Source organism: Balearica regulorum, chromosome 7 (genome assembly GCF_011004875.1).
Source record: "Balearica regulorum gibbericeps isolate bBalReg1 chromosome 7, bBalReg1.pri, whole genome shotgun sequence".
NCBI classification, from domain to species: Eukaryota; Metazoa; Chordata; class Aves; order Gruiformes; family Gruidae; genus Balearica; species Balearica regulorum.
Window position 1 is genome coordinate 15876873 of NC_046190.1, and position 27958 is coordinate 15904830.

Here is a 27958-nt window from a genome sequence, read left to right on the forward strand (position 1 = left end):
TGAGCAGGGTAGAATAATTTTTATAAATAAAACCCAAGCAATTTCTGTCACTTTACATTTCAGTAGCCAAAAATACCCATTTGAACCATTTTTCTTACAGCTGATTGATAAACAGAGACAGCAAAGAGAGCTTTGTACACGTGCGTGTTTGCTGCATGGCCAGGGATCACTAGCTGAGGGAGTGGGGAAGGAGGGTTAACCAGTCCATTCAAACCAGGCTTGTGACTGCTAATCCTGGTAATGCTCTTCATGCTTGGCATGGGGCTTCTTTGGAGTACGTAGGGTGGTTTTGTTTGCTGCGTTTTGGTTTTCTTCCTGCCCCCCAGTCTCTATATTGGTTCTGTTGGGTTTGGGGTTTGTGGGTTGTTTGTTTGTTTGTTTTGTTTTTATGGGAAGAATATGGCTCCTTTTAGACCTAGTGAGTTGTCGTGTGTCAGCTGAGAGAGATGGCAGTGTGAGGGTGCTTCCTTTGCTCTGTGGGTATGCCAAACTGCTGCACTGCTGATGGTTGCTGATGTCATTAGCTTGCAATACAGAGTTAAATATGACTCTTTTATGGGAGCCTTCAAATAGTATGGATTTAACAACATCATAATTTGAATCAGAGGCTTAATTGTTACAAAAAAGTTTGAAACTTCGTTTGGTATTTGCCCAAATGATGGACAGTCTTCAGCTGATGAACTGTACTAAATGAGGAATGGTACTAGTTTATTAATTAGAAATGGTACTAGTTTATTTGAAATCTCTTCCATTCAACATCTGTAATGATATCTTTAACTCCCTTTCTTTTTAGGGAGTTGCAGGCTCAGTCCTCTGTAACTGCTAAGACTTGTCTGTTCCTGTACAACATAAAGTGGTAGCAATTGTGCTTTCTATGCCACATCCTCTATTCTGCCTTTTTTTATTGTTGATGATGTGCATCCTCTTACCTTTTTAGAAAAAGAACTGGGCAGGAGGGGATGATTTGGCTTTGTGCTTGTATACTGGTGAGTTAGTTACAGAATTAAAAGGTGTGTAATTGATGTAGCTGGGAGCAAGGTAGCCACAAACCACGTATTACAACAGTGTGTGGCTGTGGCTGGCCTTTTTTCCAATCTCTACCAATACCCCCTTTTAGATTGGTGGAATAATTAATCAGTGTACTTTGATTTTTCACCTTTGAGTAACGCGTAGGTACCTGGTTTGCCTAGTTCAAAACCAATAAAAATCTTCAGGATTTTTTTCTGGATTTCATTTGCCCTTAAGAATTACATGTAACTTAGGAGACTAGTAGTTGTGCTTAAAGAGAATTGAGTTCTGGACTGCAGGATGAGAACTGGAGGCCAAGATTAGTATTATTGGCAGAGCTGTTTAGGGGAAAAAAAAAAAACCCTACACTTGCTCCCATTTCAGCGATGTTGGTTCTTGCTTTTACAAGCAATCAGATTCAATTACATACAGTCTTCAAAGGATGGAGAACCATCTGCTGAAGTGTTCTGAAAAAGATTAATTTATTTGTAGCAGTAGTTCTACTTGCAAAGACTGGATTTTTTGGCAGTCAAAATACAAGACAGTTTTTGATAGAGAAATGAACTTGAGTGTCTTCATTTGAAAGGGATAATAAATACAGATTTTTAGGGAGCTGAAAATCTTCCCAGACATTTTTGCCCATATCCAAAGGGTTACATGCAATAATGTAAAGCTTTTGGAGTTTGGAATTTTTTTCTTCCATCCTATAATGCAGAACACACAATTGTTTCGGTATAGTATGATCAGAGAGAATAACTAGTTATCTAAGGAGCTACTACCAGGTTATTAATACAGGTGCCTGTGTGCAGAAATGTGTGCGTCCATTGATGGGCATGAAAGACAAAAAAGACAAAGCTAGCAGCTTTAGTTGCCTGCTCGTAGTGAGAGGAGTAGATCAGGTTCTATGGGACCAAACCGGGTGAGTTGTTATTGAAGTAATCTGCAAATGTGGTAACTCTCAATATCTTATGGGCTTTGTCCTTCACAGGGAAGACTTAAGATAGTATAGTTTGCAAGGTGGTTGGGTTTTTTTTATGAAGCTTTTCCTTCTAAAAGGTTGTAGTGCAGAGAAGATCCATCAATTGAGACAAATTGAACTTAAAGTGTACTTGACTTATCTCTTTTTAATCATGGTTCGTAATTTTTCAGTGTGGCTTGTTAAATAAACCAACAGAGCTATCATTACAGAAGAGATCTGTGGCATCATTACAGAAGAGATCTGTGGCTCCATGTAGAATGTTTGTGTCGAATAAGGTATCTGTATTGTCATTTGCTCATAGTTGGAGCTCAAGCCTGGTTTAAGATTTTTCTTTTTTTTAAAAAAGATGCATATAGATAAGGTCAGAAGAAAGCACCAGTAGCAAGAGGGGAAATTGGAAAAAGATTCCTTAAAGAGGATTCAGTTGGGTATATCCATTTGGAAAAGAAAACACTATTGTCTAAAGCTACATAAAGCAATTCCTATGTATTAAAAAAAGGGGGGAAGACATGACGACATGACTAATCTCATTACTTGGTGAGAGCAGAACAAGAAGGATAATACTCCTAAGCACATTAACTATTTTGTAGATATATTTAAGCTACAAAAATAGCAAGAGAGAAGATGACTTCTAGGAGCATATTCTAGAGTTTTGTGTTGTTGACTGCAGAAGGTTGAGTCTGGTCTTCAAAGCACCATAATGTACCTGGGCTTCAGTGTAAGGAAGGACCTCTAACAATTCTTTCAGTTGTGAAGAAGTGTGGTAGGGTACAGCATGTGGCAGAGTAATTTTAAAATTCAGAGTTACTCTGATATGATTTCAATATTTTTAAAAGCTTCTAGGTAATTGCTTTACACAAACATCTAAAAGGTAATATTGTGCCATTACTTGATCATGATTAGTCATAACAGCCTTTGAATCTGGTGTCCTTTCATTATGGAGGAACGTAAACAGTAAGAAGTAAACTGTGGTAAGTGTCTGATAATTCCAAAGAGAAGCAATCACTATCATTTAAAGCGTTAACGCATAGAATAATTGAAGACGGCAAAGGAAATATCTGAAAATGAGTTGAAGTTGCAGAACTCTTATGATTTTTGATAGCTTTAGACTTTGTTTTAAACTGTATACAGAGATTCTAAGTGTGCTGGAAGATGCTCTAAAACATTTTTAATGGATTTCATCACTTAAAAAAAAAAAAACCTCAAGCATTTAGATCGTCAATTTTGTATTGGGTGGTTTTAAAATAACTTGATATGGAGGCTAAAACCTGAAGAAACTCTGATAATCTCCAGCTGTGTTCAGTAGAAATATGGGGTTACAGTTTTGTGCATAAAAGTGTGTGTAAGCATATTCTATTTCCACTGATTTTTTTTTTTCTCTCCCTCTACTATAGGTAACAAATGATATTCAGTAGCTATGATTCAGTCAAGTTAAATTTCTTTTGAACTTGATAAATCTGACATCAGTCATCTTAATAAGGAAATAATACTGTTTCTTACTATAAAAGTATGCATGCTCAGTAAGTGAGGGAGATGTCTTAAAACTAATTAATCTATCTGAATTATTAGTTGATGCCAAGCTGGGAACAGTTCTAGATGCTTTAAAGGGCATATTCAGAATTGAAAATTATCTGGTGTCCTTAAGGCTTGTCTACAGGGAATAGTAGATTATTCTTCTTTGCACTGGCTAAGAGTTTAAAAAGACTGTACAGTCTTAAGAAAAATGCAGTGTTGGAGAAGACAACCTAGGGATGCTGAAACATTCCTTTCTTACTGTTCCTGATCTTGTCGTGGGTTGGGAGGCTGGATTATATCCCTAGGGTCTTTGGGTTGGCCGCTCAGCCACGGCTGGTCTGTGGGAAGCCTCCCTCCGTTTTCTCCACGAAGACGGATAGGAATTATTTCGCACTGTTCTAGCTTGTGGGCGCTTCCCGCTCCATCTGTGTGCAGCCTGTGGCTTAAACGTGAAGCTTCTGTTGCCATATCTATACAAAACCAGCCTGCATCGTACCTTTTTCTTCATGCCAGCAGTTTAGCATTTAGAATTGCTGTGTCATCGTTTCCTACAAGGAGAGCCTCAATGAGGATCCACCACTAGTGCTGATGAGGCTGGGCTGTCCAGGATTAGGTGGTCTCTCAAGGTCGCACATTGACCTTGCATTTTGAAAACCTGAGCTCTGTATTTCTAAGGCTCTTTGACTTAATTATATAGTTATGCTCTATATCTTAATGTGCAAAAAAGAGCTTTAGCCCTTTGGGAGAATGTGCAAACCACTCCAAGTATCCCGAACCATCATTATTCAATATAGTGGTACTGCATGTTCACTGATGGGATTCCAGGGATGCTCTGGGGCATGGTTCCCACCTGAAGAGAAGAACAAAGAGAATAGAATGAATGCTGTGTTATAAATAACATGTAAAAGTAGCTGGTTGCGTTTTTCCCAGGGTATTTGTACGCATTGACAATGTTATCTAAATACTAACAGGTTTTTCTTCTTCCCACTACCTGCCTGTTGGTATTGAAAACTTTGATGTGATTTGGGACTGTGCAGTGAGATGACAAGACTGAAGATAGTAGATTCAAATAGTGGTTAGTGGGAAGAAATGGTGGGAAACATTTAAAAAAACCCGCAAAACACAAAACCCCAACAAAACCAAACACCAAACCAGACAACCAAATACACACCACCACCCCCCCCAAAACAAACACACACACACACACACTTTTGGAAATTGAGTTTGAATAGCAATTACAATCAAATATTTAGTGTGGAAACTTGAAGTTTCCTTCTAGAGGTGAACCAGCTGCGAAGACTGCTCAAATAGTTGTGACACAATTGGTAAGAAAATTAAAAAAAAAAAAAAAAAGGCAATAAACAGAAATCTCTCCAGTATATTTTGCCTCATGTAGTCAGTGCTGTAGTGCAGATGCCAGGAAATAGCTGAAGTTTGTTTTTCTTTTTCTATGCACAAGGTTAAATCTGACTTACATGTATTTCTTGACATTTTGATGCCTTAGCTTGGACATTGGGGTAAGAACTAAACACTGCCATTGCCTTGCTATTCCCCTCTTCTCCTGAATGCAGTCAAATGATTCTTTATTCAGCCGTTCACCAGTGTAAGCCACTTATGAGGTTTTTTTTTTTCTGGCTGATCCCTCTTTCTTCATTCCTTCTCTATGTAGAAAATGTACGGCTTTAGCCTAGGTAGATTAAATTGTATTCTGTATACATTACCTTTATATGAATAATGTAAAGTACACTTGTTTATGGTGGGGCATGCTGCTGCTGAATTTGATTTTCACTGAATTACTATGTATTTTCTTAGTTGCAAAAATTACTAGGAAGATTGGAAATGCATTGTTGGGCAAGGGTTATTTTTATTTTAGGCTTCTTCCCGAGCTATAGTCTGTCACAGGGTAGAGTATCAGATCAGGTTGAAGGGATAATGTTTCCTTCAATTCTGAATTCTCTGTCCTTTGAATTAAAGTTTTTTGCAATGGCTTGTGGGACTTTAGCTAGAGGATGCTAATTAACTCTAATGGATTTTATCTAGCCAAATCTCTGCACATCAGTTTGCAGAGATTCCTTTTAAAGTAAAACTTAAAGCAGTTTGTCTGTAAATGCTTAGATACTCCAGTGGTTGTTTCAACACTTTTGTATGCCTAGATTACTTCTGTTATTAGTTAATTTGCACAAATGTCTGCTTTTTACACAAACCGATAAGCTGAGTTTACAGTTATCCTGATAATGCCTAAAAGATAATGGAGCTTGACTCAGAGTGGCTGTCAATAACCAGGACAGATTCTGCGTTAAACTTTGTCAGATGCAGAAACACAGTTTCAAAAAGAAGATGCATGTATGTTTTATGAAGTCTCACCTGAAGTGCAACTCTTTTATAAAGATATTTGGCTTATTCTCCACAAATATTTTTATTGTGAAATCCTGTACAGATACTTCAAATATTTTAAGTAGCAGAAAAGTATAACTGCATTTTCAGTGTGTTCATAAAATGCCTGTGAACCGTGGGAGCACTACTACTGCTTACTGGTACAGGGCTACAGGGCTTTTATTATAGTTAATCCATCAATTCAAATTCATATTCTTTAAGACTATCTCAAAAGCGCTCATCTTTCCTATGAGAGCCAGCAAGTTTGAGAGTGAGCCTGGAATCTCTCTGGTATGGAAAAAAACATCAGTCACTTTGTGAGGTCTTTACTTCTGCAGACTCTTACCTTCACAGCAAATGTGTTGTTTTACTCACCTGTCACCTCTGTCATTGCATGCGCCTCATTTTTTGATTTAGCATAAAATGCTGCTTTGCCTCCATACCCTGTCTGAGATAGTATCCCCCTTTATTTTTGATAGAGAACTTTTGGAAGCTGTTGAATTACAAATCTGAGGTGAGAGGCCATGTTTTTCAGGCCAGAGTCCGCAGCATTTCCTATTATTACCCTTTGTACATGGTTCATGTGACTTCTCTGTTCGTTAATTTACTATGGGCTGGTTATGTAATCTTGCTTCATTAAACCTTTTGGAAGTTGAGATGACACAAACTTAAGAACGATGACTTCTTTTCATTTATCATGATTTAGAAAAGAATTGCAAGTTCTTTCCTTCCCTTCTAGTCCTGTGAGGATATGAACCTGAAATCAACTTGTAGAGGCCAAAAAACCTGATGTAGCCTAGATATTATGGTAACTGATACTTTGTAAAGGTTAACAAAACAAAACACTCCCTAAACCCAAAGAGTGGTTGTGTATGCATTCCTGCAGTAGGTAAATACAGGTAACTTTAATATAGCTTAAAATGAAAGTGGAGGGAGAGGGCCAGGAAAGAGATTGTTCTCCTAAGCAGGAGCAAGGCATTGAACTGAAAGAAGTAAGAAAAAGGGGGGGGGTGTCTGGGAGGGGGAATCCAAGCGTTTAGATTTCATATTTTTGTAACCATTGTCTTCTAGTTTCTGGAGTTGTATTTAAAATAAGGGATTTATCCTGGCATCTCACACAATTATCCTACTTAAAACATTTGTTTTGAAATGTGCTTGAGATTAACTCAGTTGCTTCCAGTTGTAAGACACAGAATGAATTTTAATTCGTTGCGAGTGTTGTAAGCAGCTAACTTAAGTTTATTTCACTTACAAGTAGCTACTACTGAGCCTTGTCACAAAATGATGTATTTGTTGCTAATGGTTGGTCATTTATTGCTCAGTTTGCATGAACATTGTGTAGAGTAAGGAGAACTTTCTGTGTTTTGCCTTCAACAGTTATTTCTTGGAACTAAAAGTAGTAGCCAAAGAACAAGTGCTAGATGTGAGATTTGCAGCCAAATGTTGTAAAATATCTGAATCTTCTTTGTTATAGTGTGCACTTATTTCCCATTATGTTATCAAATCTTACAGGCTTCTGCTGCATTTACAACAAGAAAACAGGACAAAGTACAATGTTCTGGAGCAGTCAAAAATCAAGTTGTGATTTCAATAGATTCAACTCTGTGCTGAGTACCTAACAAAGTTTTGAATTCTGTAAAATATTTAATGCCTAAGAAACTTTATTCATTTTGGAGTCATGAAGATCTTACACATATTTAATATCTTTGCAGGAACATTTAGTCAGTCTGGATGAGCCAGCCTCGGAAGCTGGACAAGAAGCTCTGCTTAGACAAGAGCAAGCAAAAATCATTCGTTTTGAAAGGCAAGCAGAAGAGTTCCTCAATGCAGTCTTTTACAGAAAAGGTTGGTTTTAATGGGGGGGGGGGGAAATGGTCTCTCTCATCGGTCTTCTGCATGCAATGCAGGTATCAAAGATCTGACGTTCAAGTATTTGATGTTCAGTATTTTTCAAGTTGTCGTCTTCATATATATATATATATATATATATAAAAAAATCGAGTAAAAATTGACTCTCAAATAATGTAGGAATGCAACAGTGTGGGCTTGGGACAGAGGAAGAGAGTATAACATATTTAACTCTAAAACAAATCTCTCCATGAGAACACTGGTGTTTTGCACTTTTGGAAAAATGACTCAGTTCTTACCCAACGGAACTGCTCCCCTGAAATCCGTTTTAGGTGAGTGGGCTGTTTGGTTAAGGAGGGGCAAGTGGCAATGGGGGTGTGTGTGTGTATATATATATTATTATTATTTTTTAAATTTTAATGGGATATGTACTAACGCAGCTTTTCTTAAAGGTCAGCAGTCTTCTCACTGTGGTCTGTAGTGATTACCTGCCCCACCCCCAGCAATCCACAGTATAAAATATTGTTGGAATAGTGCTAAGGGGGATATATGGATAATTCAAAATGTGATCAGAAAAAAAAAAAAAAAAAGAAAATCAGTGCTGTAGAATGTGTTGAGAACAATAACTACCTCAATGCTAGAAAATCCTGTAAATCTCTTCTGGAGAGTTATGTCAGTTAAACTGTGCTCTTATGAAGGCACGAAACTCATTTCACTGTTTTCTACCAGTCTGAGAAACGGGAATCCAGAGGTTGCTTCCAAATGCATCCTGAATGAAAGTACGTCGTACTTATCAGTCTAAGCCATGTGTGAGAAAATCTGCCAAATCAGTAATTCCAACCTGTCTGCTGGGGGACAATGTGAGGCTTCACTTTAACAAATTAGAAATTGCTGTAGCTGGTCCTCAGCCCTTCCTCCCAGTGACCAAAATATTTAAAGGTGTTTTAAGTAGATAACAGTATCTTAGTCTTTCTTTTATGATTCAAATGAATAAATACAAACTATACATTATGATGTATTGCATAAAGTATGGAAGCATGTAGGATGGTAGGAAGGACTGTTATTACATTACTACTGATGGTTCAGGTAATGGTTTTATTCCAAGTCTTCTTTTTCAGTGTTTTGTTTTGTGGTTGTTTGTTTTGTTTTTTCTTTTAAGGTGAAGGTTTCCTTTTGCTTTTAGATTTATCTCATCTCCCTTTAAATCCAGAAGGGATTTAAGAAAGCAAAAATCTAGAGGAATAGGTATTTTTTTTCCATATTGTGTTTCTGGTGAAAGGGAAAAAAAATTCAGTTCTATCACTGCCAAATTGTTTATTAAAGACTTCATCCCTTGAACTTTGAGCTTAAATTTTTATGTATGACCTGCTTGCATGTCTTATTAGAAATGCGTACTTCCCTAATTGTTGGAAAACTATTGGGAGATACTGCAGTGTGCTAATGAGGGGTTGAACACTCTGTCCGTGGTCACATACGCAGAAGGAAGATAATGAAATCACTTTAGGTGTCTAAGAATCTTTGAGAATTTTTTTAGAACACTCTTGCTTTCCTTCCTCTGGCAGAGGTGTGCTTGGTGCAAGAATAATAAGGGAGGGGAAGAAGCCTGGCAGGAAGTCAGTTCTGAATCCTTAATGCATCGTTGTCAAGCTTGGCTGTATTAGATTGCTTGAAAGGTTATTTTAACTCATGCCACTGCCACAAGCTCCCCAGGCACTGTCATGCCAAAGAGGACACAAAGAATGGCAGAACTCTGACACTCCTACGTTGCTCAGAGATGCTCGGCTCTCCTGGTTTCATGCCAGTGATTAGTTCTTTTTTCCTTTCCATCCTCGGTGCCAGTAACATTTGAGACTGGTGTTTTGTAGCCCAGGCAGATCAGAGAAAATGCAGATGCCTGTTGCATGTCAAGGATGTGCACTCATGCACTTAACATACATAGGGTAATTAGTAGGATCAGCAAACTTTCTGAATAGCTTCACTGTCCATTAATCTTAGGTACTTTCTCTCTGCTTTGTGCCGGTGGCACTCTGACTCAGTAATGCTTCTCTCAAATATTCACACTTTCCAGTGGAAGCAGAGTGGTAGTACCTAGTTGCCTGTTACTTCTACCTTGTGGCAGGATAGGGTTTAATGAAATCATACCTTTTTTGTTTGATGCGGCCCTTCTAAGATCTCAGTATAGATAAAATACACAAAAGCTATTAAGGTTTGAAAGCTCCGAGGTACTGCTTTAGACTATTTATAGCTGATAAACATTTGCTGTATTTTTCTTCTCTGAGAATCTCTATGTTTTAGTTAATTTTAGTTTATTTTTTTCCAAAAACCTAGACACTTGGGGTCAAAATAAACATTGGTTGATTTCAAGTAATGCTGCGGAGGCACCAGCAAATCTTTTGTACTCGCTTTTGAACAGCTTTAATCCTTAGCATTCAGGCTTTATATTAAGCAAGAGGCCTTTAATGTGCTAGGTAACTACCCTTCTGCTTGAAAATTGACTTTTGTGTCCTGAATTAGAGAGTTTATCTTGAGCAGCACTAGAAAAACTCTCAGTAGTCACTCTGTGTTGATTCTTTGAAGTTGCAGATTATAAAGATGCATGGCAGTAAACATATATAATATTTTCTCCCTGAATTTGGAAATACGTTCGGCTCTAAGCTGAATTGTGCATATGAAAATGGGTGCACAGTAAAGGCATGACTCCAGAAAATATAGGTGCCATAGAGCTCTGTATTCCTGCCAGCCCCACTTGTATACACTACAAGCAGATGCCAAATTGTGTTGCACACAGTTTGTGTCCCTCTGGGCTTTCCTAGAGCCGTTATGTCCTTCAGCAGGTTATAGTTGAGAGCTTAGAAAATGGAAGAAATGTCACCATAGCAGGGGAAAAAAAAAAGCCTCCATGCTTCTCCAGGCTTGTGTCCTTGTGGAACATTTGGGAAGAAAGTGAGAATATAAACATACCTAAATTTAAGTTTGGCTCATCTCTTGGTGAGTTCTTAAAACTCTAGTGTCATGTCCTTAGCAATAATAAAACATCCTGTAAATTTCACAAGAAAATGATTAAGTATTTACATAAATGTTTCCAGAAGTTTACAGCTGCTAAGAATACATGTAAGAATACTGTAAGAATACATGTATTGACTCTATAAGGTCTTATATTTAGAAAGCTGTACTTAATCAAGACCAAATTCCTTCCTGTTAAGTATTTAAAGCTCAATATGTTTTTTTCATCAAGAAACACAGTAGCTGCTTGCTGCTGCTCTCTAGTTTGTGGGCAACTACATGCTCAAACCTTCATGTCAATCATCCTTTACAGATACTCTAAAGCTGGTTTGTTGGATTGCTGCATTTCTGTCAAAAATGGTTGTAAAAGGCAAATCTAATGCTGAAGTGTCCCACAGAAGATTTTGCTAATGCTTCTAATAGTTCAATCTCAATAGATTACCTTTCAACCTGGGCAATTTTTTTTAAAGAGGAAGTAAACCCTTTACTATTATTGTTCCGTTTTGAGAGCTGCTTTTAAAGATTTGTTTGGTTTCCTACTGCACAATTTTCTCTGAATGTTTCTTCAGAAATAGAAAATCAAACCTTTTGAGCCATTTCTGGAGTTGTTGTGGGTGGTGGAGTTTTTTTGGTGGGGTTTTTTTGTTTTTTGTTTTAGGCTTTGTTTGTTTGTTTGTTTTGTTTTTTAAACCTGATTTGGCCAGAGAACACAAGCACAGTGTTTGAGATGAAGACTTAGCTTCTGTGATTTAGGAGTTACGGATTTGCTTTGACATCACAAATTAGTACTGGCATGAAATAGTGATTTCTGCCAATATATTTTTGGGTTGCCCATATCCCTAACTACCTTTGTATTTATGCACTATTTCATATATATAAATAGGAATGTCTATCTGTTCCATTTCACATTTCTTACTATTAGATTTATCAGCTGTTCTAGAAATAGAATTACTTTTCATGCGACACATCTTGGTTTTTTGTATATGTGAAAGCTCTTTGGGTAATACCTAGTGCTGCATTGATATAATGATAGAAATGTCAAAAGGAATAGATAGAATGGGATGGAAGACACTTGAACGTTTGATCTTCATATGAATTATTTTAAAGAATCAGAACCATAGGCTATTTCCCAGTAAGTTTGTAGGGGACTGCTACAACTCTATTCCCCCTTCTCCCCTTCTGTAGTTGCAGGTAAGTTACTCAATTCTTCCACTGAATAACCTGTTCAATTTTTTTTGGAATGAGCTTCATTACTTGGTACTTTTCTTCATGAGTCTAGTTCTCCTTTCCATTTCCATACCTCTTAAAGGCCTGGTCAAATATATCTATATTTTAAAATAAAAGATGAGGTTGCATATTTCTTAGGAAACTGTTATTTTGGGAAGGTTATACCAGAATCAGCAATGGTTCTTGTTCAGGTATTCTAAGACTAAAGTACATTTTCTACAGAAACTATTTTATCTTTGGCTTTCTTTTTTTTTTTTTTTTTCGCCCTAGATTTTTTTTTTTAAGAAACAATGACTTAATATAATTAAGCTGTTTTACTTAAAGTGCTTCCTTAAAAAAAAAATCTCTAATATTTACAGACAGTCCTAGGGTCTCTGACCCCAATATTCCCCTAGTGGCCCGTGAGATCATGCAGCGAATGATCCGACAGTTTGCTGCTGAATATACCTCAAAAAATAGCTCTACTCAGGACTCCAGCCAGCCCAATAGCACAAAGAACCAAAGCCTGCTGAAAGCATCTCTGGTCGCCTCCTCTCCCACGGCTGCAACTGCTCAGAACCCCGTGCTCAGCAAACTTCTCATGGCTGACCAAGACTCACCTCTGGACCTTACTGTCAGAAAGTCTCAGTCAGAACCTAGTGAACAAGGTAGGACTCTTATCAGTGTCTTGCATCCTATGGCAATCCGTTAATGGCATTCTTGTTGCAAAACCAGACAATTAGAAGTTTGCGCTTTTACATAGTCTGTAAAGTGGAAAAGCGGTAGATGTTTTTACAATAAAAGAATGACTAGCTAGATGTGACTGGGAGAGAAGAGACTTTTTGAAAGAGTGTAGGCCCATAGAAATGAGTGATTTTTCTGAATAAGGGCAAAGGGGATGGACGTGCTCCAAATTCTGGGGACAAGCGTGCAGCTCCTGCTGGGAGCTGCAAGAAACAGTCTGCCAAAATAGACTGTACGCTTGCTGATAGGACAAGTTCACGTGGTCATGAAAAACATAATGTTGTCTCCTTTCTGACGATCAGCACACAGTCTGACTGAAGGACTGATTTATTTTCTTTCTGGTCATAGTGTGAAAACACTATCTTCTAAAAGTCTGTGAGAAACTGCTTTGTGAAAGCTGTAAAAATGATACTCACGAACTGCGCAAAACTTCCAGGTTTATGCATTTGGAATAAATGTCTCTTTTCTACCTTAAAAATAGACTTGTTCTGCAGAGCACAGATTGAATAACTTGTAACAGTGTTGCAGAGCCTGTTTTAATTTGGAAACCTTGCTTTCAATCAAAAATGTTTTTTAACAAGCAAATGCTGTGAGTGATTATAGTACGTGAATGGTGTGGTTTTTTTCCTGAAACTGTTGAATAGAGGTTATCATAAGTCTATCCTACTGATAAGATTAAAATAAGCCCCTTTACCCTTCCTTAGAAGTATGTTAGTGGCTGAAATCATTCTATCAAATACAAAGTAGGCTGTCCATCCTCAAGTAGAAAAGGTGCCTTTAAAAACAAAAAATCTCTTTTGCTAGCTAGTACAGAGTTGTAGGTATCCCTTTATTCTTGGAACTTAGGTTTATGAAGCATTTTGTAAAAAGGTTAATTTTATGTGTCCAGCAATATGCAGCTTGAGCCTCTGGACACTTATTGCATTTATAGCACTTACTGAAAGTTGTCACCATGCTTCAGTTACAAAACTGCAGTGAAAGGAAGGTTAGCTGGTGTCTTTCTTGAAGTGAGGGCTTATACATTTAGCTGATAGGTGTTTGTTTCTAGCTAATATTATTATAAATTATTTCATTAGTGTCTTTTGCATATATGTTTATAGATGTCAAAATGTTCTCATTGTGAAGCTTTTCACTGAAAGAAGGAGAGAATCAGTTTTGCTTCTGTTGGTTGTTTTTGGGGTTTTTTTAATTAGAGGATTGTATGGTGAGGAAGAAAGCATGTACATGTTCTTCAGCTACCATGTGATAAAAAAGCTGTGAGATGATAATTTATAATGTTCATAACACTTGTTATGGAATTAGAACATGTGCATATTAACTTGTACAGTAATCTGTTTGCTGATGTAATTATTTTTTTTCCCAATTTACATTTAATGTAATTGGGAAGAGGTTTTGCCAAACTTGTTAACGAGAGATTTAAGAGGCTGTCAGGAAAGACTGCTGGTGGTGCTTTTCATTATATTTCTGTTCTAGTGGGGCGAGGGGAACCCAGCTAGTTGTAAACTTCTCCGTGGGGTATGAGGCTGGTCCTACTTGCCCTTGGACACTTCTAGGTCATAATAGCGCTTCTGACAGAAGAAGCATGGATGCAAGTGCCTTTGGCAGCAGTCTGTGCTGTTTAGTAGAGCCTCTTGAAAAGGAGGTTCTACTTGATCCAGCCTCTGTATCTTGTGGCAGCATAAGTGTTGTTCAGAAGGAAAATTGAATTGTCTGCTTGCTTAAGTTTGGGTTATGGTGTGTTCCCAAATGCAGTGGGTGGAACAGCTTTCCGTAAGTTAATTCTAGTTCACTGTTTATCGTGTTTTTTCTCCATATGGCAAATGAGAACTTCAAGCAATCTGAAACCCATCTTGCATTGTTCTTGTGTTGGATGGTATTTACTTGAGTAGAGGGAATGAGCGAGGAGCTCTGAAATGTCTCTAGTCTACCTTGCCAACAGGTTTTATTTATCTTTGCCTTATAAATTCCTTGTTTGAAAGTTTCCAGGAATTTCAGATGGCTGTGCTGCTTCTATGACAATGTTGCCCTTTTAAAATGACCAGAATTTCAAGTTATTTCAGTGTAGTGGGAGCAAGGCTTTTCTAGCAAAAAGTGCTCCCTTTTCCGTTGCCTAGAAATGCAGAGTTTGTGTAAAGGGCTCAAGGAGCATGGGCGAGCGTGAGGAAGTGCCATTAGTGAGAATGGAAGAAGCAGTCTAGCAGGAAAAACAATTTGGTATATGGAAAAAGAAAGAGAGTAAAATGGCACAATAGAGAGGGGAAAGGCTGCTAGGGACCCATCAGAGATATGGAAAAAAGGATGAAGCTAGCTGCCAGGTGAGGAGGAGTCTCAAATTTACATGTGTGTATTTATTTGAAAGAGAGTTTCCAATGTGAAGTTTTCAATGAATTTCCTACAGAGATTTGGATTTTTAAAAAAATTCACATACTGGCTTAAACCCCCCCAAATGTCAGAAACTTGTAGAATGTCTCATTTTCGGACCGATGAGGGCTAGTTATGCAATAGGCTGTGTTGTATCCTGAACTGTCATTTGTAGGTCATCTTTTATTCTCTGGCCCTTGGTAACAGATGTACATTTAATTTTGCCAAATTTTGTTGTGACTTCTGAGGACTATGTTGAAGTTACTTGTAAGCCAAATTGCAAACAAATCCAAGCCTTAATTTGTTTAAAACTAAAATAAATTAGAAAATGGTGTATGCTAAATATGACTTTAGTCCAAAAGCTTTGTTTTGTCAAGGGACAACGTGGCTGATCTTGTTTCTTCAAACGCTGAAGTCATTCTTTTGTCTATACAGACGGTGTGCTTGATTTATCCACTAAGAAGAGTCCTTGTGCCGGCAGCACCTCTCTGAGTCATTCTCCAGGGTGCTCCAGTACTCCGGGAAATGGGTAAGAGAAAGCAACTTACTATGACCTTTTAAAACTGTTTTTTACTAAAAAAAGTGTGCTTACCTCCTGTTAATTTTAACTTACTTTTGGTGTTAACCCTTTGGAGTAATGTGTTTTTCAACTTCCACCTTTGGTAAATACCTTCATCCCACCTGCCAAATAAGAGTTGTTGCAAACTGAGACAGGTTTAACTTGCATTTAAGAAATCTAATATCTGTTATTTTGGCCAATTTCGTACTTAGCGATAGATATTTCTATTACCTGCTTCTTGGGTTCAGTGATACGTGATGTCCATGGAGATACAAGTTCAGTTAAATGTATGAAGAGTCTTAGAGGCTTTGCAATATAATTTAGTTTTCATTTCACTTAGGGGAGAGATACTTAACAGAAAAGTTTATTTTAGTGGCAGTAATGATTTGGGCGATGAACCAAGCTGAATTAGATTTAAATCACTGCATGTTCTTTGTTAATATTCCATAGTGTAAAACACAACTTAAAGAAAAGGCCGGGGGGAGTGTCTGGTAGTTCAGAAAACTTTAAGTATGGCTTTTTGGATTTGTGATTGTACTGTAGCACTGAACAAGTTCTTTATTAAAAAAAAAAAAAATGTGGTGTCCTAGTCTTGCCTTAATTAGTTCAAGGTGTGAAAGAACGTCATATCAACAAAATTTCTTTTAAGGTCTCATATTTGTAATAGTCACTGTTTGTATACATTTAGAAACCCTTTTGTCTTAGCTAGGATTGAGCTAATGGTATTGGAGAGGCTGACTGGGAGTAAGAGGGATTTTGGGTGTTGATGGGAGAATTTTTTCTTGAAGCAGCTCTGAACAAGTAATTTCTTTAGTGAAGTGCAGAAACAGTATATGATTTAAACTGCCATTTAATTGCTTGATTTAGCTATACAATAAACTTTGGAAAAACTAGACATTTTAAACTAACAACCCACCACCACCAATCCCATGTACTGCTAACAACTGATTTAACTTTCACATCTCTCTTTGGAAAAATATTACTGTCTCAGATGTCTCCAAGATTCCTTTTTCCATTTAATATTTCTATTAATAAAATACTTCCATGTTTAAAAGTTAGTCTTAATACTTTTCCACAATGCTTTATCATAAACTTTCCCCACCAGCTCTTCTCCTTCAATTCCAAACAGGTTATTTCCAGCTTTCTTTTCCTAGGAAGGCAGCAGAAGCCACCGAGGCTGTGTATTGTCTGTTCCCTTGTTTGTGTATGAAGCGAGGGCCAAAGTCCAACACACGGGATGACAGGGCCAGCGCCTGGCACTGTCCTGACCAGTGCTGCGGGTCCAGAGAGGATGCAGCATACTGGCCCCTGTGGTTACTTGGACAGGTGTGTGGTAAACGAGGGTGACTGCAGTCTGTTCAGCATCCATGAAGTCAGGTGTGACCCTCTGTCCTAGGTAGCTGCCAAGATGACCTTTATTTAGGCATAGAACCACTGGTGTGCGTTCTGATGCTGTTACATGCTTTAGAAGGGGCAGAGAATGCACGTTGCTTGAGACACTTCTCCGGAATAGCAAACTTTCATTCATTTCTCTGGATTTTGTTTTGAATCCTTGTTGACTCTTGTTACCCACTTCAACTATGACCTGTTGCATCCTGGAGAGAAGCTAGCAGCATCTGTATTGAGCATTGTCTATATTACATGCCAGGTCCTTTCAGTGGATGTCTTTTCTCTAAAGATTTTTTTTTTTTTTAATCCCAATGTGATGTTAAAAAGAATAACGTAGCTTTTCAACAGTACGTATCCTATCCTTAAATAATGCTGACTTAGCTAGAGGGCTTTACACCAGTATAGTGTCCCAGAGTTTTAAAATAGAATTGCTTACTAGTCTCTTCATTAATCTGTATGTTGAACATGGAAAAGTTTGGGGGTGTATTTTGAAACTAGTGTGACTTAGTTACTACGGGGGGCTAAACAAGCAAAATATTAAAATGCACGTGTTTGTCTGCAGTAGTAGCACTTTGTCATAGAAAGAACACTTGTGACGAAAGGAAAATGGTAAAAATACATACAGCTTTTTCTGCTATTAACCTTTGATCTGGATGACAGTTGGAACTTAGATCTCTTTTTTTTTTCTTTTTTTTTTTTTTTCCTAGCCATGCTATGTATCAAATAAGAATCAGGGACGTGTATATATGCAATTAGTTGTTAAGAGAGCAATTTGGTAAGTCTAGTGTAATGCAGTGCTTTCACATTTGGTGCTTAATGAAAGTCAAGCAAATACCTTTGAGGCCTGCTAAGCATTTTTGGTTTTTTTTCATCCTGAGCAGCAATTCTTCAGTATGATGTAAGCGAACATCATCCAAGGTTTCTACCTATGTGTAGATACTGCAGGTGGCAGTCATATTTGCATGTTGAATATGTTGCACTTTGGCTTACTCTTTTATTACTGTACTTGTTTAGTGGTAACGTCACACCAGTAACACAGTTGTGTGTAGATCTATGGCGATTGATTACTACTTTGTAATTAAGGTGCTATTTTCAGACGCTTGCGCGAAGTCTTTTCTACTCCGAGAATTTGTGAACCCAACCAGAGACCAGCCAACAGGTTTCATTTTTCTTTGCCCAAAAAGCTTCTCTTTTTTTGCGAACAAGTTTTAAAACTGACTGATGCTGAGACTTTTAAAAAAAAATTAAAATAAAAAAATGATAAAAAAAATTTTTTAGAGAAAAGTAAATAACACAAAAAGTGATGTTACCCAAGCAAGGCCTTCTAATAAAGGAGTGGCCCCCTCACCCATCCCTCCCTACCTGTGCAAGTTCTGCTCACATCAGTTTCCTTCCATCCAATTAGGCGACCTGGGAGACCCAGCCAGCACCATCCGGAGGGACTACAGAGTGGTGATGGGGTACCTCCAAGAAGCTTGCAGGATGGAACCAGGGAAGGTTATGGCCACTCCACATCTCTTAAAGTACCGCTGGCTCGATCACTCCAGATTAGTGAAGAACTGCTGAGCAGAAACCAGTTTTCTACGGCTGCCAGCCATGGGCCATCTGGACTACAGAATCATGGACAGCACTTAATATTATCCAGGGAGGCTTCTTGGGCAAAACCACACTACGAATTCAATTTCAGCCGCATGAAATTCAGGGGAAATGGTGCACTCAGCAACATCAGTGACCTTCCTTTTCTTACAGAAAACTCTGCCTTTCAAAAAATGGCACTTCAAACTAAACAGGATGGGAAAAAGGACGTGAGCCATTCGTCTCCTGTGGATTTAAAGATACCACAAGTTCGAGGCATGGACCTTTCATGGGAGTCCCGCACTGGTGACCAGTACAGCTATAGCTCTTTGGTAATGGGTTCACAAACGGAGAGCGCGCTTAGCAAAAAGTTAAGGGCTATCCTTCCAAAACAAAACAGGAGAAGTTTGCTGGATGCTGGACCAGATTCCTGGGGCTCAGATGCTGAGCAGTCTACCTCTGGACAGCCATATCCCACCTCAGATCAAGAGGGAGATCCTGGCTCCAAGCAACCTAGGAAGAAAAGAGGGAGATACAGACAGTACAACAGCGAGATACTGGAGGAAGCAATCTCTGTGGTTATGAGTGGGAAAATGAGTGTTTCCAAAGCTCAGAGTATTTATGGGATCCCCCACAGTACACTGGAGTACAAAGTTAAAGAGAGGCTGGGCACTTTGAAAAACCCTCCAAAGAAAAAAATGAAATTAATGAGGTCGGAGGGGCAGGATGTTTCAGTAAAGATTGAATTAGATCCCCAGGGAGAAGCAGCACAAAGTGCGAATGAATTGAAAGATGAGTAGGGATGTTGTAGAGTGCCAATTACTTTGCAAACTGGGTGAGCACTACTGCATAGTTCAACCACCACTGAGTGCACCTGATTCTCCCATTTACTGCAATGCTCTTTCCTTTGCAGTTTAGCATAGACTTGTGTGGACACAGGTAAAAGGTGTGCTCTGAATGTCACATTTGTAAATTTTTCTAGCCTGGTATGGCGCAGTTTCCCTCCTTCACCTGCCCACTACCCCCTTTTTCCCTTTTTTTTCTTTTTTTTTTTTCTTTTGCCTTTTGCATGTTTCTCTGTAATAGAGAGTTGAGTTACCTCACAAAGAATGCAGATCTGTGGAAGTGGACATCTTGCCTGTAGAGCCTGCCTGAATTTCTGGTGTTGGATTTTTCATTTCTGCCTTTATAGAAATAAGTCCACTTTGTTAAACTGATGCTCTCTTAAAAACAGGCTTTTTTTGAATGAGAATCAGACTGTCATTCTTCAAAATGTTTCAGAAATCTCCCCCCCCCCCCCCCCCCCGCCTTTTCTTTGATCCAGTTGATTGAAAGATCTAAGCTAAATCAAGTTATTTAGGAATGGGACCTCTCTTGAACTCAGAGATTTGCTTGTTAGGTGGATAATCAATTGGGTCTAATTAGGCTCTCCACTATTTTCTTTCTAAATTAAACATACTTACCATTCACTATCTGCTTAGTGCTCACCCGGAGGGGAGGGGAGGGAAAACTTAAATACACTACCTTCAGAATATGTCAGTTAATTATTTGTAACACTACCTTCGCTGTAATTTTGTTTGATGTTTTTGAAGGGTGATATTTAGACTCACCTGCTTGAGGATGTAGCCTTATCTCACGGAAGACAAGCTTCTCACAGTCAGGAGCAGTCAGGGTACACTAAATAATGTATTAGGGTATGCCTCATTATAACAGAACTATGGTTCTTTGTGACCTTTATACTTTTTACAGACTTGATTCTGAGTTTACTAAACTACGTGGTTCCAACAACTAGTTTAAATGACTCTAATCTGGGGAGGGGGGATTTGTGTAACAAACTACTGTGATATTGCAAAAAAAAAAAAAAAAAAGAAAAGAAAAAAAAAAGCCCACAAAACAGTGATCTCAAACGTTACAACCTCAGTAGTCTGCCCAAATATCCACATTAGTGAAGGAGCTTGTTAATGTTCAGGGAAGAAGTAAAACACTGGTAGCCTGATCTAATTCAGGCTCTGCATCATATCTATCTGTAATACTGTCAGGGTCGAACACTCAATGAAATGGGTGTTTCCTTTTTAAATATTACAGTTGCCAGTAGCAGGAATTAATCTTAAGTCCTGCTTTTTTGTTGTTGTTTTTATTTAATCTATTTTGATAGTGGTTTAGCACATGCTTGAAAAAGCATTTAAACACCATAAAAGCACTCCGTAAACCACAAATCCAGTTTATTTCAATACAATGATATCGTTAGCATTATATGGAGATCCAGGATAAGTTTTGTACAGAACTTTTATCTTTGATACTTTCTGCGGGAGTGGTCAGTAACTAGGTGGAGCTTACTGGATTTACCACAGTATGACCAAATCAGAATTGCTGGTTCTTCAGGTAGAAACAATTTGGTCTTAATCTGTGCAAAAGGTGGATAGAATTACCATTTTTTTTTCCCCATTTGCACAACCAAAAGAAGCATTGGAGTTTTTTGTGTGAGAGCATTAAGTGATGTCAGTGATTGAAAGTGGTTTCTCAGAGCTTGTGGGAGGGTGGCCTAGCTAGCCCTCGGGATGCTGAATGACTTCTGGAACAGTTGATCCTGTTAGCCTCCCGCCCTCCCCAGCAACTTCATATTTTCAAAGGTTAGGCACACCATTGCTGTCATTTTAAATATGCACTGCTCATTTTCGAAACGGACTGGGCATTTGGCCCCAAGTATACTTTGTTTTTGTTTACTTAATATATTTTAGTACTCAAAATCCTGGTTCCTCGTAGCTCTCTAGTTGTGATCTTGGCATTTAAAGCAGTTTAAGCTCAGTAGCAGTATATAAACTCTGCAATACATTCCAGTTTAGCTGGTGATTGCAATAAAGGCGCAGTTAAACGTGTGGTTTCATCTGCTGTTGGAGGTTATGGTAGAAAGTTTGCTGCAAGTTTAAAAAAAAAAAAAGTAACATGGTTTTACTATTCAGAGAGGTTTAACCTTTTGCAGTTGTCTTTATTTAAGCAAGATGAGTTGAGTTTTATAAAACTTGTCACTGTAGTGTATGTGGAGTGCTCATTTTACTAACCTAAATATTTTGTATGTGTATGTTTAAGTGGGTGACAATCGTGCAGCAGAAGAATGGTGTGCCTACCCTTTAATGCTGCAGTTTTAAAAGAGAATTCGTCTTGTCATTTCAGACTGTAGGCTAAGAACTGTAAATAGATAGTGAGAAGTTGAGTACTCTTTATTTGCTTTGGTTAGAAAGTGGATTTTAAAAGAAAAAACACAACAAACCAAACGCGTAACTTTCTCAGTTTAAATGTCCTGAGACCTGAAGATTGTAATACTCATGTCTGCAAAGCTTTTAAACACAACACTTGATCTGTGATAACTTAATATTCAGGTAGTCTTTCTTTTTCGAGAAGCTTTTGAACAACCATATTTCCTCCAAAGGTCTCTGTTTAAAAAGGAAAAAAAAAGAAAAAAGTGTAGATTATTTTTTAAGCACTAATTGCATTACGTTGGTAACTGCAATATAAAATAGCCATTATTGTTTTGTGAAGCATGGTTGAGATTAGTTAGTGGTCCCTTTTTAAAATTTCATGAGCCTCTCAAAAAAATAAAAACAAATTTAAAAAAAAGCTGCTGAATATTCAAAAGATATATATTTTACCTTATTGTAGGTTTTGTAAATTTAGTCTGTAATATTCAGGTGCACCTTTTAATGTTAACTTTTTGTTTCAAAGTCCCATCTAATGTATTTTCTCTGAGGTGATTCATCACGTAAGACTAGTATCACTCGAAGTGCTGCAGTGATCGCTAATGTTTTGTTTCATTTTTCACTACATATTTTTTACAGGCGCTTTCAGTGTAGCTAACTAGTAGTATTTGGGATCATTTTAAATATATGATTGGAATTAATGTTTGTCCATTAGCATGCTTAATTTTCTGCTGACCAGCAGTTTGCATGGCCAAAATCCCTGTTGACCATATTTTGGTGTGGGAAGGTGTGGTTCACTGCTGTCTTTGTAACAAAAGCCTTGTTTTCTCACGTTATCTCTGGTAAGTGGATGCTTATGTTACTTGGATCGCTTGGACAGGAGAGAAGGTTTAAAATCTTCTCCTGCTGCTCTTTTGAGATCACATTAACGTGTAACATAGACAAACTGCAACCCTGTAAAAATCAAGACGTCGTTAGGAGGAGGCCTTTCGGGTATTTTTTGTCACTAGTTTTCTCTTATTCCCGAGAATGTCCATCCGATGTAGTTATTGGACTTAACAGTATTGTTGTGTACTACGTTGATGTAGCTGAAAAAGCCTGACAGCAAGAAACTGTGAATAATATTTGTGGCAGTCTCTGAAAACTAGTTTTTCAGTCCAAGTATCATGAAGGAGAATCCCTCTCCCCTACCCCATCCTAGAAAAGTAATTTTATATTTTGTGTGTATAAAGTTTTAAGAATCAAGTTTCATATTGTACTGAAGTTTAGGTGTCGCTTGGTAAATCTTTGCTGCAGCATATAATTGAAGATGAGTAAGGCTTAGTGTGGTAGGGGTCCTGGTGTGGAGTTAATTATCGTACAGTTCTGGTGAGAAAGCCCAACATGTATGAAATGTGTCCTTTTTTTTATTTGGACTTGTAAGATGTAAAAGTGCTTTTTTAGAACTCTGACCTATTACAAACTATTACCTCACTTTCAGCCAGCTGGATCCTCATTCCACAGTGTTGTAAGCATTATTGTGGCCGTAATGCTTGAGTACAGCTATAGAGTTGAACGTTTCCAGTTAGATATTGTAGGGACACGTTTCTGGACTTGTTTTTATTTCTGTCAAAAGACATTTTATTTTCCAGTCATTCCCTGTTGTTGATTTTTTTAAAAGGCTTATGGCAATTTTCTTTAGAATATCTCATTTTTCCCCTGTTATGCAGGAGAAGTTGCTGCATAAGCAGTACAGGTATGCCTTTACTTTCTTCTTGTTGCGGAAGTCATAACTTGATGCTCGCATTACCAACCTTATTGCTAGACCTGAAGTCGGACTCTGAATTTTCACGGCAATTGAAAACAAATGATTTTAACAAACACAGGTGTACAGATAGGGTAGTGCCTCGAGCCAGGGAACGCATTCAGCTTCTGTGTTCTCAAGCAGCTCCTATACCACCTTTTTTGTAGAGCTTTCCAGTGCTCAAGGATACTCCTAAACATGGGAGGCAACTGCATGTGTGTTTAGACCGGTTGAGAGCAGACAAGGAATTGTCTGTGCTTTGTCTTGTGGCAGGCCGACATGTGAGTCTAAATATTTCTTTCACGAGAACCCAAGAGTACATTGCCTTCCCCTGGAAATTCACAGGACCTGGCAAAGTGATTCAGGGGCTTTAGGGTTGAGTAAGCTTTGTATAGATTGGAACAAGTTTTTAGTTCTGATTGAATTGCTTTTTATCTCATCTGCAACAATTGTTATACAGTCAAAACTGGAATTATCATGTGTTTCTTTCCAGTTTACTTTGAAGTAATGCTCTTAAGATGTCCTTGAGTCTTAGGAGGAGAACACAGTGTCCAAGGAGTGAAGGGAACACTGTGCCGTTCCCTTGTTTCTCAAAAACAGTGTGGCTACATCTGTAATGTAAAGAGCTCTTTCTTCAGTGAAGACAAAACTTTAACTCTTCAGTGCAAGAATCCATACGCTTGTTGCAGTCCAAACTCTTACGAAGGCAAACTTACTAACCTGTACCGAAAGCTTTGTCACAATATTTTAAATATCTTCAATTCTCTGCCAAATGTTAGAGGTAGAATGGGAAGGGTTGTTTCCCTCATTTTCATGAGGATCAGAAACTTCTAGGTTTTCCCCGCAAATGTTTCAGAAACGAAATGTAATTTCAGTCTAGGTCAATGTTGCTTTTTCTTGGCACCAGTAGATAATGTTGACTAATACTGCTTTAAAAAGCTGTACTTAAAAAAAAATTTGAGATTAGTTTTGGTATTATAAAGGTTTCCACTTGATCTCAAGTTACATAAAAAAGTCCGTAATTAGAACCATCAGAAACCTGAAAATCTGTGCTGCTAGTTATATGCAGTTCTCTTGGACGTAGCAGATACAATAACCACTACAGTTATTAATTTCTAACTATCCAGTGTATAAACATGATGTACTGTGGTGATCACTAAGCAGAGAGATAGTGCAGACTTAAAATGATCTGTAGATGCACTGCACGTATACCAGAAAAAAACTGTAAGTAGCTACAGATTCCAGTGTCCATCCCTCTCCCTCTCTCCTGTTCTTGCTTTGATTGGAGCCAAGTGTCTATACCAGTATTACAGCAGCAGTTTTGGACTGTGTCCTATTGAATTATGCCTATATTCAGGTATTGTCATGAAAACCTTCATATTAAGAGAGCTTTATTTAATCCTCACAAAAATCTCTTAGTTGCAAAATCAGTTTTCCTCTGCGAAGTACTAGGAGGAAGGATTTCTATTTGATTTTGGCCTGTCCAGAGCATTTCATTCACCTTCTTAGAAATAAACATCCCCGCCCCTGCCCTGTGCTTGTCTCTACCGAATTGGTAAGTATAATTTAGAAGGACTGATGGAGCAGGGATTTGGACACAGACTTCAGTCTGACTGGAGCAGGAGAAGTTAATGTCAGAAAACAATTTCTGTAGTCGTCACCTAGTACAGTTTAACAATGTTTTTTCCTACTCGGAAATAATGAAGACACTACTGCAGCTACTAATACAGTTTATCAACTACTTGGTGCTACATTTCTCAAATATTTTTGCAGATAATATTTTTTATGCCTGCGTGAAAGCATGTAAACTTTACTGTCGCTATAAAAAGCACTTGTCTGACCTATTCTAAAGTACCAGAAAAGGGATAAATAACTGCAGCACTTTTTCTGTTACAATGCCAGAGTCTTAATTAAATCTGGTCTTCAGGTTATGAGATCTTCTAAACGTACAATCTAGGATCATTAATGGCTTTTCAGGTCAGATCACAAGTTTTCTTGGGATACTAATCTGTCTTTTAAAGACTAGTACAACAAAATCTTCTGAAGTTCAGGCAGGGGATGTAGACAGACATGCCTGATACTTTTAACTAATCATTTCAATAGGCCATTTCAGGGCTTGACATTTGGAATCTGGGATGATGGGTAGGGAAAGGGAAGTTTCCCAAACCGAAAAATCATTTTGAACCATTGTTTAATGTTCAGTTTGAAAACTATGTCACAAGAAAAATGGGTAGGGATTCTTTCTCCCTTATGCCTTCAGGGAATGAGTAGTATTTAGAATCTCTGGCTGAAATTCAAGCCTTTTTACCATGTAAATTTTTAATATAAACTCATTGACATGCTTTTTACATCTGAGGACTGAAAATTGATCTTAATGTTTAAGTTGTGGAATGGTATATTTCTTAAATGAAGGGGGAACATTTAAAAAAAAATTAGATTAGAATACCAGCATTAGTGAGCTTAAGGAATTTTAGTATGTAATAGCAAAGTATAGCAAAGTATTTGATTAAAAAAATTAATCTTGAATTGCTAGTCTGTAACTAGGTGCATTCTAATTTAGCAGGTGAATATTCTTTACTTATCGATATATGATGGGCTTTTTGCAAATAGAAACCTTTATCTGAGTCCCATGTGTTGCTTGTACTGATGGGATGTATGCTTACAGCAGCTTACTGCTGCTTTAAAATGTATAAAATATGTTTTGAGTGTTTGCTCATAACTCTTTCTAACCTCCACTTGTTAAATCGTCAGACATTGGTATTTTATCAGTCCGCAATGTAAGTTTAAACTAATGTTCTTAGAAATCCAACTTGTACACACACTGTTTAAAAACCCTCAGGGACAGTTTACACACTATCCTCACTCAATTCAGGTACTTGTACTCTCTTCTTAAACCTAGCAGTGACTTGTATTTTGTTTTGCTTTTCTTTTGACGTGCTGATAGCACATCCTTGATGAATGTCAACTTAAAACTCAGTTCAGGTATCCAGGTATAACTCAGCCAAACGGATTTTAAAGCTGCATATTTACTCTCCAGCACACAGTGCCTCAGACACTTATAGTGGCATTCTGTATATTCAGTTATTACTACTGAGCAGATCGCGTGGGGGTTCCTGGTATGTATTGTAAGAAATTCCTATGTATATTATATAATATGTATTATATTATATACATATATAGTATATATGTTATCTTAAACTTATATATTTTAAAATGCCACTACTAGCCAGCGCAGCTAAAAATGAAATACATTCCCAACTGCTTCTGCAAACCGCAGAGGCAGCTTCTTAACGTGGCTCTTGCTTCTCTCTCACCATAACTACTTCTAACCTCAAGCACGGGTCCTTGGCTGTCTGACCTCTACACTCTAGTTATGCAATGTCCTTAGAGAATTCTGTGCACTGGCCACTGTGATGGAAACCAATGGGCCGGGAGTGCTTTGAGTTTATTAGTAATTGTTCTGCCAAAGTTGGTGTTTGTATGACAAGCGTGTAAACCTGTCAGATAATCAGCAGAGGTCCGAATTGAGTCGCTAAGGGCGTACGTAATCGCTTCCGCCTAACTGGTAGGACCAGACCTCGAGCAGTGTCTCCTCTCTAACTAATTCAGAATGTGTTGGCACATAACATCTGCAGCGACGGGCCCCCGTGCTGCGCTCGTGAGGAGGCGAAACTTTAAAATCTGCTGTTCTGCTCTCGCAGTGATCTGTTGGCAGTCGCAAGTCAGCAACACCTCTGCTTTATTATTTGACACTTTACATCTAAAAAGTCTTCTCTTTCTATTTATGTAACCCATAGTCTTTGAAGAGTATGGAAAATGGCATTTCTCTCTGACCTCTAGAAGTTCAAGTGTCATGGGAAAAAAAAAAAAAAAAAACAGGAACCCCCCCCTTTACTCTTATGGACCTCATTTCAATATACTGTTTACAGTTTGACGGAATTGTATAATTTAATATTTCTCTTGTACTGTAGTTTATATTTATTTACAGATTTTTTTTGTACTGTGTGATTTGAATTTTTTGTTCCTTGCTATGATCAATGTTTTATGTAGTAGAGCACTTATGATCACAAATTAAGGTTTTTGGTTTGATTGCACTACATTAATTTTTTTTAATGCAGTTCTGATTTTTTGACTGGACTAAATAAGCTGTGTCTTAATGTATGTGATAAGTACTTTTTAAATTTTTATTTCATGTGGTCCATTTATTTTTTTGCATTGTATGTCAAAGCGCTAATTCTCTTGTTGTGCATGTGTAAGATTTAATGGCTCCATTGTATTATTTGACCATGTCATTTTGGAAACACATTCCCAGCTGTAACGTTGTGTATGGTAGTTTTCACTGGATGCTAGACTTTTCAAAACCACTATTCTTCTAATAAATTTTGTTGTGAAAGACTTTAAGGGGTTCCAATTCTGTTGTT

The 27958-nt window shown here is 37.8% G+C and overlaps 1 protein-coding gene across 13 annotated transcripts in view; it reads left to right on the plus strand.

Moving 5' to 3' along the window:
* The window catches only part of LCOR (ligand dependent nuclear receptor corepressor), an 88996-nt gene that overhangs the window by 33721 nt on the left and 27317 nt on the right, over positions 1–27958 (plus strand). For 10 of the 13 annotated variants that reach the window (XM_075758119.1, XM_075758123.1, XM_075758125.1 and 7 more), the window contains 3 exons: positions 7588–7720; positions 12313–12600; positions 15473–15566. In XM_075758119.1, coding sequence (XP_075614234.1) covers positions 7588–7720; positions 12313–12600; positions 15473–15566 — 515 coding nt within the window. Of the gene's footprint in view, positions 1–7587; positions 7721–12312; positions 12601–15472; positions 15567–18390; positions 27939–27958 lie in introns of those variants that run through there. The other 3 variants (XM_075758130.1, XM_075758129.1, XM_075758124.1) reach the window with 2 other exon arrangements.